Source organism: Thalassophryne amazonica, chromosome 9 (genome assembly GCF_902500255.1).
Source record: "Thalassophryne amazonica chromosome 9, fThaAma1.1, whole genome shotgun sequence".
Lineage (NCBI taxonomy): Eukaryota > Metazoa > Chordata > Actinopteri > Batrachoidiformes > Batrachoididae > Thalassophryne > Thalassophryne amazonica.
Window position 1 is genome coordinate 66,424,528 of NC_047111.1, and position 14,240 is coordinate 66,438,767.

Sequence of the window (14,240 nt, forward strand, 5' to 3'; positions counted from 1 at the left end):
ACAAATGGTATCAATATCCACACTGCCACCTAGCGGACCGGAGTCATGGCAACCTAAAAAAAAAAACAAAAAAAAAAAATGCTCCCTGAGCTGTTGTTTGGTCCTTCCCGGCTTCCGCAGTTTATCGAGCACCCACGTGGTTAGGCAAAACATCATGGCGTCTGGTTTCAAGTAAGATCCATCACGCAGATTTAAGATATTAGACCAAAAATACTAATTTTTGTCGGTTTTATTTATAGCGGCGACATTACTTTAATAGTCGCAATATGTTCTCTGCTGTGACAAAACAAATCAAGTATTAAGCACATCGTTAGTGTATTAGAGTAGACGAATGTATTTTTGATGGGTTGTGTTAATAATTGTTCTGTGCGTTTGCAGAATTGTAGAACCTCTGGAGTATTACAGGCGCTTTCTGGTTAGTGATCTAAACCAGTTTGCGTGTTTTGTTGTTGAGCTGTCTGAGCAGGAACAAGCTCCTGTTGATCATCTTTTCATTTCAGAAAGAAAGCTGCCGTCCTGATGGAAGGGGGTTGACAGACTTTAGAAGTACAAGTCTGAACATTGGTGAGGTGCAGTACTGATGCTTATGTACAAACTACACGTGTTTGTGTAGTTATGACGTATTTGTTACTGCTGCGTTCAGGGCCCATATCAACAACTGATGGCTCAGCCATGGTGAAGATTGGAAACACAACAGTCATCTGTGGTATCAAAGCGGTCAGTGTCTCTCACACACAGCCACATTAGTTTATTTTAATGAGCGTCTTTCAGTACGTGTTCTTTGATCATGATAAATGCTGCACTTTGCTGGGTGTGCTGATGTGCAGGAGCTGGCAAACCCGACAGTGGAAGCACCGGGAAAAGGTTACATTGGTAAGTAGGAGTGTGTTCTTTTAAGGGGATGTAAACTTGTGCTGTGTTAAAAGATCCTACATCAGATTAGAAAGATGGTAGGTCTATAAGTAGTTGGACAGTGGCAGAAATGTCATAATTTTGTTTCTGTGCACAAACACAATGGTGTTGAAATGAGTGAAGATGTTCTCATCGTGTAGGCTATCAGCTTTAATTGAAGGAAGAAAATAAGAGGGAGCAGTAAGTCCGTATACACGCCATGAGTCCCAGTGGTTTTGGTGCTTATCCCCAGATACTATATCGTGAAGCGAATAAGAGTCAAGAACTCCCCCTAGACTAGTTCATCACAGGTTACTTCCAGCCAAAGTTGGTACCCATTTACAGCTAGATGGACTGGGACAGTGCAGATGAGGTGTCTTGTCCAAGGACAGACAGGCAGCATGACGGGAATTGAAGCCCATCTCCTTAAGCCACTGAGATACCTACAGTAGTGTTCAGAATAATAGTAGTGCTATGTGACTAAAAAGATTAATCCAGGTTTTGAGTATATTTCTTATTTTTACATGGGAAACAAGGTACCAGTAGATTCAGTAGATTCTCACAAATCCAACAAGACCAAGCATTCATGATATGCACACTCTTAAGGCTATGAAATTGGGCTATAAGTAAAAAAAAGTAGAAAAGGGAGTGTTCACAATAATAGTAGCATCTGCTGTTGACACTACAAACTCAAAACGATTAAGTTCAAACTGCTTTTTTAGCAATCCTGTGAATCACTAAACTAGTATTTAGTTGTATAACCTCAGTTTTCCATGATTTCTTCACATCTGCAAAGCATTAATTTTGTTTGTTTGTAACCAAGATTTTGCTCGTTTACTAGTGTGCTTGGGGTCATTGTCTTGTTGAAACACCCATTTCAAGGGCATGTCCTCTTCAGCATAAGGCAACATGACCTCTTCAAGTATTCTGACATATCCAAACTGATCCATGATACCTGGTATGCGATATATAGGCCCAACACCATAGTAGGAGAAACCTGCCCATATCATGATGCTTGCACCACCATGCTTCACTGTCTTCACTGTGAGCTGTGGCTTGAATTCAGAGTTTGGGGTCGTCTCACAAACTGTCTGCGGCCCTTGGACCCAAAAATAACAATTTTACTCTCATCAGTCCACAAAATATTCCTCCATTTCTCATTAGGCCAGTTGATGTGTTCTTTGGCAAATTGTAACCTCTTCTGCATGTCTTTTATTTAACAGAGGGACTTTGCAGGGGATTCTTGCAAATAAATTAGCTTCACACAGGTGTCTTCTGTCACAGCACTTACAGGTAACTCCAGACTGTCTTTGATCATCCTGGAGCTGATCAATGGGTGAGCCTTTGCCATTCTCTGCATGTCTTTTATTTAACAGAGGGACTTTGCAGGGGATTCTTGCAAATAAATTAGCTTCACACAGGCGTCTTCTAACTCACAGCACTTACAGGTAACTCCAGACTGTCTTTGATCATCCTGGAGCTGATCAATGGGTGAGCCTTTGCCATTCTGGTTATTCTTCTATCCATTTTGATGGTTGTTTTCTGTTTTCTTCCACGCGTCTTTTTTTTTTTTTGTCCATTTTAAAGCATTGGAGATCATTGTAGATGAACAGCCTATAATTTTTTGCACCTGCGTATAAGTTTTCTCCTGTCCAGTCAACTTTTTAATCAAACTACGCTGTTCTTCTGAACAATGTCTTGAACGTCCCATTTTCCTCAGGCTTTCAAAGAGAAAAGCATGTTCAACAGGTGCTGGCTTCATCCTTAAATAGGGGACACCTGATTCACACCTGTTTGTTCCACAAAATTGCCGAACTCACTGACTGAATGCCACACTACTATTATTGTGAACCTTTTCTACTTTTTTTTTTTTTTTTTTTACTAATAGCCCAATTTCATAGCCTTAAGAGTGTGCATATCATGAATGCTTGGTCTTGTTGGATTTGTGAGACTCTACTGGTACCTTGTTTCCCATGTAACAATAAGAAATATACTCAAAACCTGGATTAATCTTTTTAGTCACATAACACTACTATTATTCTGAACACTACTGTACTCTACATTTAAAAGTGGTGAGTGACACACCTCTTTTAAACATAAATTTTCATACAAGCAAACAGATTAAATCCAGGCATGTGTCCACCATGTGCCTTCTGGCAATCTGTGGCTGACATTTTAAGAAAATCCTTTTCTTTCCACCATGAGTCTGTTGCATCACCACTATTGCATGGTGGTGATTTAGCAGATAAAAGCTGCAGAGTGAGGTTTCTTCAATCACAGCCACACAAGACTACAACTCCTGCAGTCGTCTGGGTGTCCTGGTAGCTTGCCTCCTAAGTTTCTTGCATTGTTGCTCAGTTTTTGAGAAGTGTCAACTCCAGACAGATTTACCATAGATTGTCACACTATTTGTGGTGGAGGAAAATGAAAGCTAACACATTCATTGACTTCATCCCCTGACTAAAGAAAACCGTCTGAAAAAGTAATGATTGGTATGAACAGCTGTCTGTAGATTTCATTTTTCCAATTACTTATGGCCTCTGAAATGTAGGGACTGCTTACAAAAATGGTTGTAATTCCAAGTCAGTTCATTTTTGTTTTTTTTTTGCATTAAATCAAACAGTCCACACTACAAGCACATCCTGATTGTTTCATTTCACCTTCATTGTAATGGTGCACAGAGGCAAAATGACAATAGTCATTGTAACTACAGTGAACACCCTGAACTTGCAGTTTTGCAAGTTTTCCCACTTAGAAATCATGGAGGGTTATGAAATTTTCATCTCAGGTGCATGTCCACTGTGACAGACAATCTTAAAAAAAAAAAAAAAATCTGGAAATCACAACATATGATTTTTTAAAATAATTTATTTGTATGTTACTGCTGCAAATAAATATTTGAACACCTACCAATCAGCAAGAATTCTGGCTCACACAGACCTGTTAATTTTTCTTTAAGAAGCTGTGACATAGATGGCCTGTGAGCGGCTGGAAACAGTGATGACCAAAACAGAAAAACCAGTCTTTTCTTATCTCTTTTTATTCTTAAATACAAAAGGGAGCCCAGTACTCAAAACCAGTTCCAAGAAGTAGCTCAGCCTCCACCAGCAGCCGCACCCAAATGAGCCAGCTGGCATCACTTTTGTCCTCTGCTCCTGATTGGACTGAATCACTTCCTCCATTGCAGGTGTTTCTCCCCTATCATAAATACAAACATTTTAAAAACTACCTTTAAACTTCACATACACACACACACACACCTAAAAAAAGCCTCTCTTTAAACACATGCCAAAACACTTTTCAACACCTAAACCTCAAGCTACCAATTCCTCCCCACCCCCATCTGATGGCCTCTCCTAAAAACTTTAAATGGCATCCAGGCTTGTAAGAAAAGTTTTGCCTGAACACCCTTGAGAGGGCACCAGATAGGTGAGTAAAGAGGCCTTTTCAATCAACTTCATTCTACTAATTTACCCCCATCTGACCCTGAAGTCTCTCAATATTCTCTTTCACAGGATCTGAAAGACAAAACCACATATATTACTAAATACTCCAATTCCCAATAAAGAATCATTTGTGCCAACTTTAAAGTACAGAATATGAATCAAAGTGCAAATAAGCAATTCCAAATGCTATACAATTATTTACTTTACACAATTCATGTGATGAAGTGCTACTTCATCACAGAAGCCCTCTTATTCTACACTCTTTACCTGTATTAATTGCACCTGTTACCTGTATAAAAGACACCTGTTCACACACTCAATCACACTCCAACCTGTCCACCATAGCCAAGACCAAAGAGCTGTCTAAGGACACCAGGGACAAAACTGTAGACCTGCACGAGGCTGGGATGGACTACAGGACAACAGGCAAGCAGCTTGGTAGAAGACAACAACTGTTATGATTATTTATTAGAAAGTGGAAGAAACACAAGATGACTGTCAATCTCCCCCGGTTTGGGATTCCATGCAAGATCTCACTTTGTGGGGTAAGGATGATTCTGAGAAAGCTCAGAACTACAGAGGAGGACCTGGTCAATGACCTGAAGAGAGCTGTGACCACAGTAACAAAGATTACATTAGTAACACATGATGCTGTCATGGTTTAAAAATCCTGCAGGGCAGCAAGGTCCCCCTGCTCAAGCCAGCACATGACCAGGCCCCTTTCAAGTTCACCAGTGACCACCTGGATGATCCAGAGGAGGCACGGGAGAAGGTCATGTGGTCAGATGAGACCAGAATAGAGCTTTTTGGAATCAACTCCACTTACTATGTTTAGAGGATAAGAACAACCCCAAGAAAACCATCCCAACCGTGAAGCATGGGGGTGGAAATATCATACTCTGGGGGTGCTCTTCTGCAAAGGGGACAGGATGACTGCACAGTATTGAAGGGAGGATGGATGGGGTCATGTATTGCGAGATTTTGGCAAACAACCTCCTTCCCTCAGTAAGAGCATTAAAGATGGGTCATGGCTGGGTCTTCCAGCATGACAATGACCTCAAACACACAGCCAGGGCAACTAAGGAGGGGCTCCGTAAGAAGCATTTCAAGGTCCTGGAGTGGCCTGGCCAGTCTCCAGACCTGAACTCAATAAAAAATCTTTGGAGGGAGCTGAAACTCCAAACCTGAAACCTGCTGCAGTGTGTGAAAACCTGGTGAAAAACTACAGGAAATGTTTGACCTCTGTAATTGCAAACAAAGGCTACCGTACCAAATATTAACATTGATTTTCACAGGTGTTCAAATACGTATTTGCATCAGTAACATACAAATAAATTATTAAAAAAAATCATACATTGTGATTTCTGGATTTTTTTTTTTTTTTTTTAAGATTGTCTCTCACAGTGGACATGCACCTAAGATGAAAATTTCAGACCCCTCCATGATTTCTAAGTGGGAGAAAGTGCAAAATCGCAGGGTGTTCAAATACTTATTTTCCTCACTGTACATATAGACCTGATTATATGTATAGATATGATAAATTCATTGAAGTGGGTCTGCAACTGGTAATGCTTGGCTAAAAATGTTTGGTAAAATTGTTTTATCTCACTCTAAAAATAAAAAGTTTTTAAACAATTTGCTTGTGTAGCAGTGTGCTTGAAAACACAAGATAAAACTCTCCATTTTTGCTAGTGCCCAACCTGGACCTGCCACCTCTGTGTTCCTTACGGTTCCGGCCTGGCCCGCCAGGAGAAGAGGCCCAGGCTGCCAGTCAATTTGTTGCAGATATAATTGAAAAGTACCCTTTATTTCTGTCAAAGTTCCTACATCTTGCATTTCCATCACATTTACCAGTAGATTAATTTTTTTCTTTATTTATTTGGTGTTGTAGGTCTGACATAATACAGTCAGAGGACCTGTGTATAGAAAGAGGAAAGGTAAAGTTGATAGACTTATCCATAGAGGTGCTATTTGATTCTGATGGTTTGTTGGTTATGACTGTGTGTAGCTCTGCTGGGTGCTGTACTGCGACATGATGTGTCTGGACTACGACGGGAATGTGTTGGATTCTTGTATCATTGCCCTGCTGGCTGCACTGAAGAACAGTATGTACAGTTACAGTAATATAATTTACATCTCACCGTTTATGTTGACCTCACTTCCTATTGATGAGATCCTTCCACATACACAACTACTAGTTCTGTCTTTTGCACCATTAGTCACAGGGTTGGAATCTGCTTTAAATGTCAGATTTTATCCGCTTCCCACAGCACAGCTGCCAGAGGTCTCCATCAACACACAGACATCTGCACCTGAAGTCAACTTAGAGAAAAGAAAAGCTCTGAAAATTCACAAACACCCAGTCAGCGCTTCTTTCTGTTTGTTTGACGAGTAAGTCAAAAGAATCCACCGTTATAGAGCCCCGAAGTTAAACTGGTTGTACTCCAAATTAATAAACCTGAAGTCAACCTGCTGTCTCTGCAGCTCTGTACTGATTGTTGACCCAACAGCTGATGAGGAAACGCTGTCGACCGCACGGCTCACAGTGGTGATGAACGAAGATGGCACGCTCTGCTCTGTGCACAAACCAGGTTAGAAACATTCTCTGAGATAACTAAGGCCTCCTTTACACAGGGCGGCGGCAGTTGTGAGTCTGTTGTGCGGTTAAAATGCGCCCAATCTGCAGAAGTGACACAAAAACACCTGTGTAACCGGTGTCTCACGTGGAGTTTGCACTACAGATGATGTCACATTTCCACGGATATCTGCCGCTTTTTTGACATATATGCTGGATTTTGAGCAGTTTGCTCCTATATTTCCACAATGTGTACCCACTGAGTGTGAGACAGCAGACAAAACATTTAAATATTGAATGGTTAACTTTCCACGCTTGTCAGTTTGAATTTATCTTGTGTTCGTGTGCGCTTCCCATCATTTACGGGCAGTGTCAGATAAATCTGTAGAAAAATAACATTGCTGGATAAATTACATCTTTCACTGGACTTTCTATGGCTGGAAAACATCTGACAGCCAGAAAAAATAAAAACGGATTTTTCAAAAACTATTGCAGGGGCTGAAAAAAGTTGCGATTGTTGTCCGCTTCAGAAAACTCACCTTCTCTCTCTCTCTCACACACACACACTTACACTTTTGACCAGAGCTCCACACAGTGTTCTGATTGTTCTGTGAATCAAACTCTGCATTATACAATTTACAGCAGGAAAAAAAAGGACAAAACTGTGGTGAATCCACATTGAACGTAATGTACCAACTTATGTATTACAGTGCATCTGGAAAGTATTCACAGCGCTTCACTTTCTCTTCATTTTATGTTACAGCCTTATTCCAAAATGGAGTAAATTCATTTTTTCCCCTCAAAAAAAATTCTACTCACAACACCCCATAATGGCAATTGAGATTTTTCCAAATTAATTAAAAATAAAAAACTAAGAAATCTACTTTTGCACTATGTTAGTCTAAATTGTGAAACAAAAATGTAATGTACTAGAGCTATTTGCTACAATTACTGGTTATCAGTCTCCTTGCTGATTAATATTCAATATGCTCTATGCTCCCTTAAAAGAAACATTTTATTCAGCTGCTAGTTTGAAGGCCGAGTTGGTCCAGCAGAATCACTGCTGAATGCTGTGGAATGGAAATCTTTTTAGTTTGTGTTTGCATGAAAATAAATCATACCGTTCTTTCCTGTTAAATGCAGCGGTCAGAATTTCCACTGCTGATGTTAACAGCTTTGCTCTGGCTCAGGTGGGACGTCACTGTCAGGAGAGAAGCTGCAGGAGTGCATCAGCCGAGTGACAGAACGGCAGAGAGAGATCCAGAAACTCATTGACAAAGTCATACAGACTGTAAAGACTGTGCAATAAAGAGCTACAAACAGGTTTTTTTGTTTTATCTAAAAGCTGTATTTTCAGTTGTCAATATATATTCTTTTTTATAACAATAAAACTGTTGACAAAGACTTTAAAAAAATTATTTCTCAGTGTCCAGAAATGTCGCACGCACTCTCAGGTGATATCTCGTAAGAATACACTCATGGCTCCAGAAGGAAAGGAAATGCCTTTTCAAAATGTGCTGTACAAAAGCAGATGCACCATCTTACATGTTGATCTTAAATCCTCAGTTGAACCCTGTGCCGGGATTATTAACAGACTTCCAACAGACTGAGAGGTAGGGGGGCTTCCCCAGGCACTACTTCAAGGTCAGATTTGCATTCTCACATGTCACATGGTTCAGTGGCGGATTTGGTGTTAATAAGCACACTTGGGGGTGGTGGATGGTGGGGGGCGGGGTCCGTGCTTAAAGGGCAGTTTCTACTTGGGGTGGGGGGGATCAGGATTATGAGGAATCCCCAACGAGTGCACCCCCTCAGTCACGTGGCCTCCACTGAGAAAAGTCAGCATGAAGGGGAAACGTCATTGCAGAAGCCCACAGCTCACGAGAACCATATTTTCTTCTCAAAATATATCAGTCAGGTTCTTTAAGCTTAGGAATTGTTTTAACCCCCCCACCCCAATCATCTATGGTTGATGCAGTTTTTGGTTCATCAAAACCTCAGACAACCATTACATACAAACTGTCAGCTAGAAAAACAAAAAGGACAAAATGTCTTTTTTTTTTGTCTGCAGGCTTCATAGTGAGGCAGGCAAAGAGCACAGTATGGATCATTCATGTCCTTGTGTAGCTGGGTGAAGAGATTCAAGTCTCATGTTAGACTATCACGACTTGGGGAGGGGCTGCGGCGTGCTCCTCTTCCTCTTACTTCTTGGTTGGCTGGCGGTATGTTGCCGTGGCGCTCCCCCCTGAGGTACTGCTGCCCCCATAGCCATTTGCTGCTGCTGCTGTTGCATTTGGTGCTGCAAGAATTGCAACTACGTGCAGACAGAAAGATGATTAAAAAAAAAAAGTCAGGGCATTTGAGTAGACAAAAGCAACACAATGCTAAGAAACGCTGAGCAGACTTCGTCACTCAGACTAATGTCTTATGAGTTAGTGAAGCTGATCGAAAGCCTTGTACAACATACAGGAAGAGTGTGCAGAAAAATAAGAGAGTGGTTAATGGGTTGCAGAGGGGGGGGGGGGGGGGGAAGGAGGGAAGAAAGGTAGAGATTCAGGGCAGGTCAGGTTGTGTTGGAGACTGAGGCAGGATACAGTCAAGCTTTTTCGCTGTGATCCTGGCAGCAACACACATGCAGCTCAGCAACCGTGCTTTCTGCTCTGAGTAACTCAGCAACTTCAACTGGCACAACAAAAAACAACTTCATTCATGCTCACTATCAAGTCTCATCTGTCAGGATGCAATCACCCCAAGTGTCAGCGACAGTATTATAGCTGCTGTTGCTAAGTGCTTTGTAAGAACATGCCTCCCGGTTTAACACACTGTTAGTTATTGCCACCACAAGTGCCACAAGCTCTGCTGCCCGGCTGGCTGGGAGATTTGAGAGACTGCAGTGGTCTATGGCAGACAACACAAAACACAAGACGGAGTGGATGAGAACAAAGTGTCTGTAAAAAAAAAAGTCCACGAGGTAGGTGATGGAGGATTTGAATGAAAACCAGATCTAGACTGACCGGTTCAACAACTATTGTTTTGAAATTTTGAAAAAGATCACCACTCTGAATTTGCAGCCCCTGTGAAACTACTAAGCAGTTCTCACCCCAATTAATGCTTGGACAAACCATTTAGAGTAGACATTATAGAGGCAGAGTTTACAGTTTATAATATACAGTGACATTCAGCAACTCCAAAGGGCATTAGATTCGTCAAAATTCTAAATGATACACATTTGCTAGTCAGGTTCTTTGTTTGGCAAGCATCATAATACCACATTTTCAAAGTCAAAAAATATTTTTTTGGCAAATATTTAACAATCAACAAGCAAAATCACATGTAAATATTAGGTGGAGCCAGTGAGCCACTCTTTGCAGCAATAACGGCTCCAAGTCTTGTTGGCCTCACTGCAAAGTGGAAATGGCTACTGTAATGGTCCGGTCTTTGGCAGTATCTTCAAAATGGAAAAAAACCCCAAACTATTTCACTATATATATATATATATATATATATATATATATATATATCCTGGATTAAAAAATCCACATAACCACCATATTTCAGTGGCAAGATGATGCTGACTGGACTGGATCACTTGGGGCAGCCAAGTGGAAGAGTTCAAATAGTTTGGAGTCTTGTTCACACGTGGGGTAAGATGGAGCGTGAACTTGAAAGACTGATAGGGGCTGTATCTGAGGTCCTACAGAAGTCAGAAGATGAGGCTCTTGCTTTGCCAGTTGATTTACACATCTATCCTCACAATGGTCATGAGCTCTGGGTAATACCCTAAAGAACAAGATCATGGTTACAATTGGTGGAAATAAAGTTCCTACGTAGGGTATCCGGACTTATGCTTAGCAAAAGGGGAGACATTCAAATACCAAGGAAGGTAAGAGGAGAGCCGCTGCTCCTTCACATTGATAAGAGCCACCTGAGGTTGTTCGGGCACCTGATGAGGATGATCCCTGGTTGTCTCTCTAGGGAGGTTTTCCAGGCACATCCAACTGGGAGGTGGCCTCTGAGAAGACCCGGGACACACTGTGGAGGGATGACATCTCCTAGCTGGCTGAGAAATGCCTCAGTATGCCCAGAAAGAGTCAGAAGACTTGGTTGAGGACAAAGAAGTGGGGGTGAGCTACTTAGTCTGGTGCCACCGTGACATGGTCCAGGTAAGCAGCAGAAAATATATGAATGGAGGAAGGAAATTTAAGCTTTGTTCTCAATTTATGGATATACCCTCATACATCCTGAAAGATCACAGTTTGAAACCTTGTCCTTACCTTGGAAAATGTGAGAGCGTGTCTATGATGAACCAGGATACTCCATCATTGCGCCGTTGTCTTGTTTAAACCATGGCAAGATATTTAAGATGTTTGAAAAAAAAAATCTTTTCTCCCCTTCACGAACTTCAACATACTTCAATAATCCCGTGCCCTGGGAGCATGTAATGTTGTTCATGCTGTGACATCACCAGGAGATTTGGTTGTAGTGCCAAGGTTGTGCTAAAGTCATAATAGGGCTGTGCTGCTGTTGTTTTTCCACACATCACATGGTACAAGTCCAGTGTGTTACGTCAACAAATTGTGTGCATTTTTTACATTTAGAAACTGTGACCTTCCTGGACACATATCGCTGAAAGTGAAAACAGGGCTTTACTCTGGAAATGTGAGCCATTTCAATGTTTCACAGATGAAGACCAACAACAAAACACCTGAGAAAAAGAGGACCCAAAATGTGTCCCATTGATTGTTTAAGCTCCTGACACCTACAGTAGTGTTCAGAATAATAGTAGTGCTATGTGACTAAAAAGATTAATCCAGGTTTTGAGTATATTTCTTATTGTTACATGGGAAACAAGGTACCAGTAGATTCAGTAGATTCTTACAAATCCAACAAGACCAAGCATTCATGATATGCAAACTCTTAAGGCTATGAAATTGGGCTATTAGTAAAAAAAAAAGTAGAAAAGGGGGTGTTCACAGTAATAGTAGCATCTGCTGTTGACGCTACAAACTCAAAACTATTATGTTCAAACTGCTTTTTTTTAGCAATCCTGTGAATCACTAAACTAGTATTTAGTTGTATAACCACATAGTAGAGAAGCTTGAATCTTCGACTGGACTGGGTTGCTGGACGTGAGGACGTTTCGCTTCAAATCACAGAAGCTTCCTCAGCTAAAATTCTTGCTCTGGTAGTCTGACTACCATTGCTACTATGGAAACCACCTGGACAACTGAGAGCCTACACAGAAACATTGTATAACCACAGTTTTTCATGATTTCTTCACATCTGTGAGGCATTAATTTTGTTGGTTTGGAACCAAGATTTTGCTCATTTACTAGTGTGCTTAGGGTCATTGTCTTGTTGAAACACCCATTTCAAGGGCATGTCCTCTTCAGTATAAGGCAACATGACCTCTTCAAGTATTTTGACATATCCAAACTGATCCATGATACCTGGTATGCGATATATAGGCCCAACACCATAGTAGGAGAAACATGCCCACATCATGATGCTTGCACCACCATGTTTTACTGTCTTCACTGTGAACTGTGGCTTGAATTCAGAGTTTGGGGGTTGTCTCACAAACTGTCTGCGGCCCTTGGACCCAAAAAGAACAATTTACTCTCATCAGTCCACAAAATATTCCTCCATTTCTCTTTAGGCCAGCTGATGTGTTCATTGGCAAATTGTAACCTCTTCTGCACATGTCTTTTATTTAACAGAGGGACTTTGCGGGGGATTCTTGCAAATAAATTAGCTTCACACAGGTGTCTTCTAACTCACAGCACTTACAGGTAACTCCAGACTGTCTTTGATCATCCTGGAGCTGATCAATGGGTGAGCCTTTGCCATTTTCTTCTATCCATTTTGATGGTTGTTTTCTGTGTTTCTTCCATGCATCTCTGTTTTTTTTGTCCATTTTAAAGCATTGGAGATCATTGTAGATGAACAGCCTATAATTTTGTGCACCTGCGTATAAGTTTTCCCCTCTCCAATCAACTTTTTAATCAAACTACGCTGTTCTTCTGAACAATGTCTTGAATGTCCCATTTTCCTCAGGCTTTCAAAGAGAAAAGCATGTTCAGCAGGTGCTGGCTTCATCCTTAAATAGGGGACACGTGATTCACACCTGTTTGTTCCACAAAACTGATGAACTCACTGACTGAATGCCACACTACCATTATTGTGAACACCCCCTTTTCTACATTTTTTTTACTAATAGCCAAATTTCATAGCCTTAAGAATGTGCATATCATGAATGCTTGGTCTTGTTGGATTTGTGAGAATCTACTGAATCTACTGGTACCTTGTTTCCCATGTAACAATAAGAAATATACTCAAAACCTGGATTAATTTTTTTAGTCACATAGCACTACTATTATTCTGAACACTATTATACATCTGAATACTCACAGAAGCAAAATTCTTGAAATTAGCTTTTGACTTTGAAAACCTAGTGTTGAGCAAAAAAGCTCACAATAAAAATCCTGACAGGAAATGCACTTTTAACTCAGGCAAAGCTGATCATCTTCAGTGTGTTTAATACTCTACAAGCCACTGTACATTTTCATTTCTGAACTGCTCGTAAAATTGCTTTTAATGTGGCATCTAAAACATGAGAACATTTTTTCCCCATTTACATGCAGACTGCAAACTGTTGCAGAAAGTTTTTCAGTATACATTAGGGTGGTTCACAACTGTACAGTGAGAAAAAAAAAAATCTGAAATGTTTACGTCCCAGGGCTGGAAATGAGTCAGCGTTATTAGAAACCAACACAGTGAAAATTTTATTTAAGTCTAATAACATTTAGGGGCAGCTCAACTGAAGTTTGGCTGGGTCAAGTTCATTCACGAGTTACTGTACCATTTGGGTTTAAGCTTAGCATTTAGTTAATATAGATTTTTTTCACATCAGGGAATTGTTTTCTGTGATCAGTATCAGGTACTGCAGCTGGCCTTCATCTATTGTATGCTTAGCATTGAAATCTTGGAGAAGAGCAATTATTTCTGTGCAGTCATACACGACCATAAGGTTAACAGAGCAAGCTTTGACATGTAGGAAATGGCCATTGTCAAGCTAAGTCTTTGGCTCCTCATCCAAATTTTCAATATCAAGGTTCAAAATGTCCAATATCTTCTTTGAATTTGTTGTTGCCAGAGATTCCAGTGATGAATATTTTTTATCAAAATTTGTGAGATGTTACGGACATTCCTCCTCTCCTGCGTTGTCTTTCATTTTCTTAATTTCATTGGCAGTGTTGCCACAGTTACTTTGAAAAAGTAATCCAACTACTGATTACTCCTTGAAAAACAGTTACTTTACTGATTAC

At 40.6% G+C, this 14,240-nt stretch overlaps 2 protein-coding genes across 4 annotated transcripts in view; one reads left to right on the top strand and one right to left on the bottom strand.

The window, feature by feature from the left end:
* The first annotated feature begins 66 nt into the window (after positions 1-66).
* exosc8 (exosome component 8) lies at positions 67-8,316 on the top strand. Its single transcript, XM_034178279.1, has 11 exons — positions 67-171; positions 379-415; positions 501-564; positions 644-717; positions 828-873; positions 6,030-6,135; positions 6,229-6,274; positions 6,346-6,442; positions 6,608-6,728; positions 6,822-6,928; positions 8,103-8,316. The coding sequence occupies exons 1-11, from the start codon at positions 155-157 to the stop codon at positions 8,219-8,221; spliced, it is 834 nt and encodes a 277-aa protein (XP_034034170.1). The 5' UTR covers positions 67-154; the 3' UTR covers positions 8,222-8,316.
* A 101-nt stretch (positions 8,317-8,417) lies between these two features.
* Positions 8,418-14,240, bottom strand: part of supt20 (SPT20 homolog, SAGA complex component) — a 62,795-nt gene continuing 56,972 nt past the window's right edge. For 2 of the 3 annotated variants that reach the window (XM_034178276.1, XM_034178278.1), the window contains one exon: positions 8,418-9,226. In XM_034178276.1, the coding sequence (XP_034034167.1) occupies positions 9,074-9,226 (153 nt within the window). In that variant the 3' untranslated portion in view covers positions 8,418-9,073. The remainder of the gene's footprint in view (positions 9,227-14,240) is intronic. The other variant, XM_034178277.1, reaches the window with a different exon arrangement.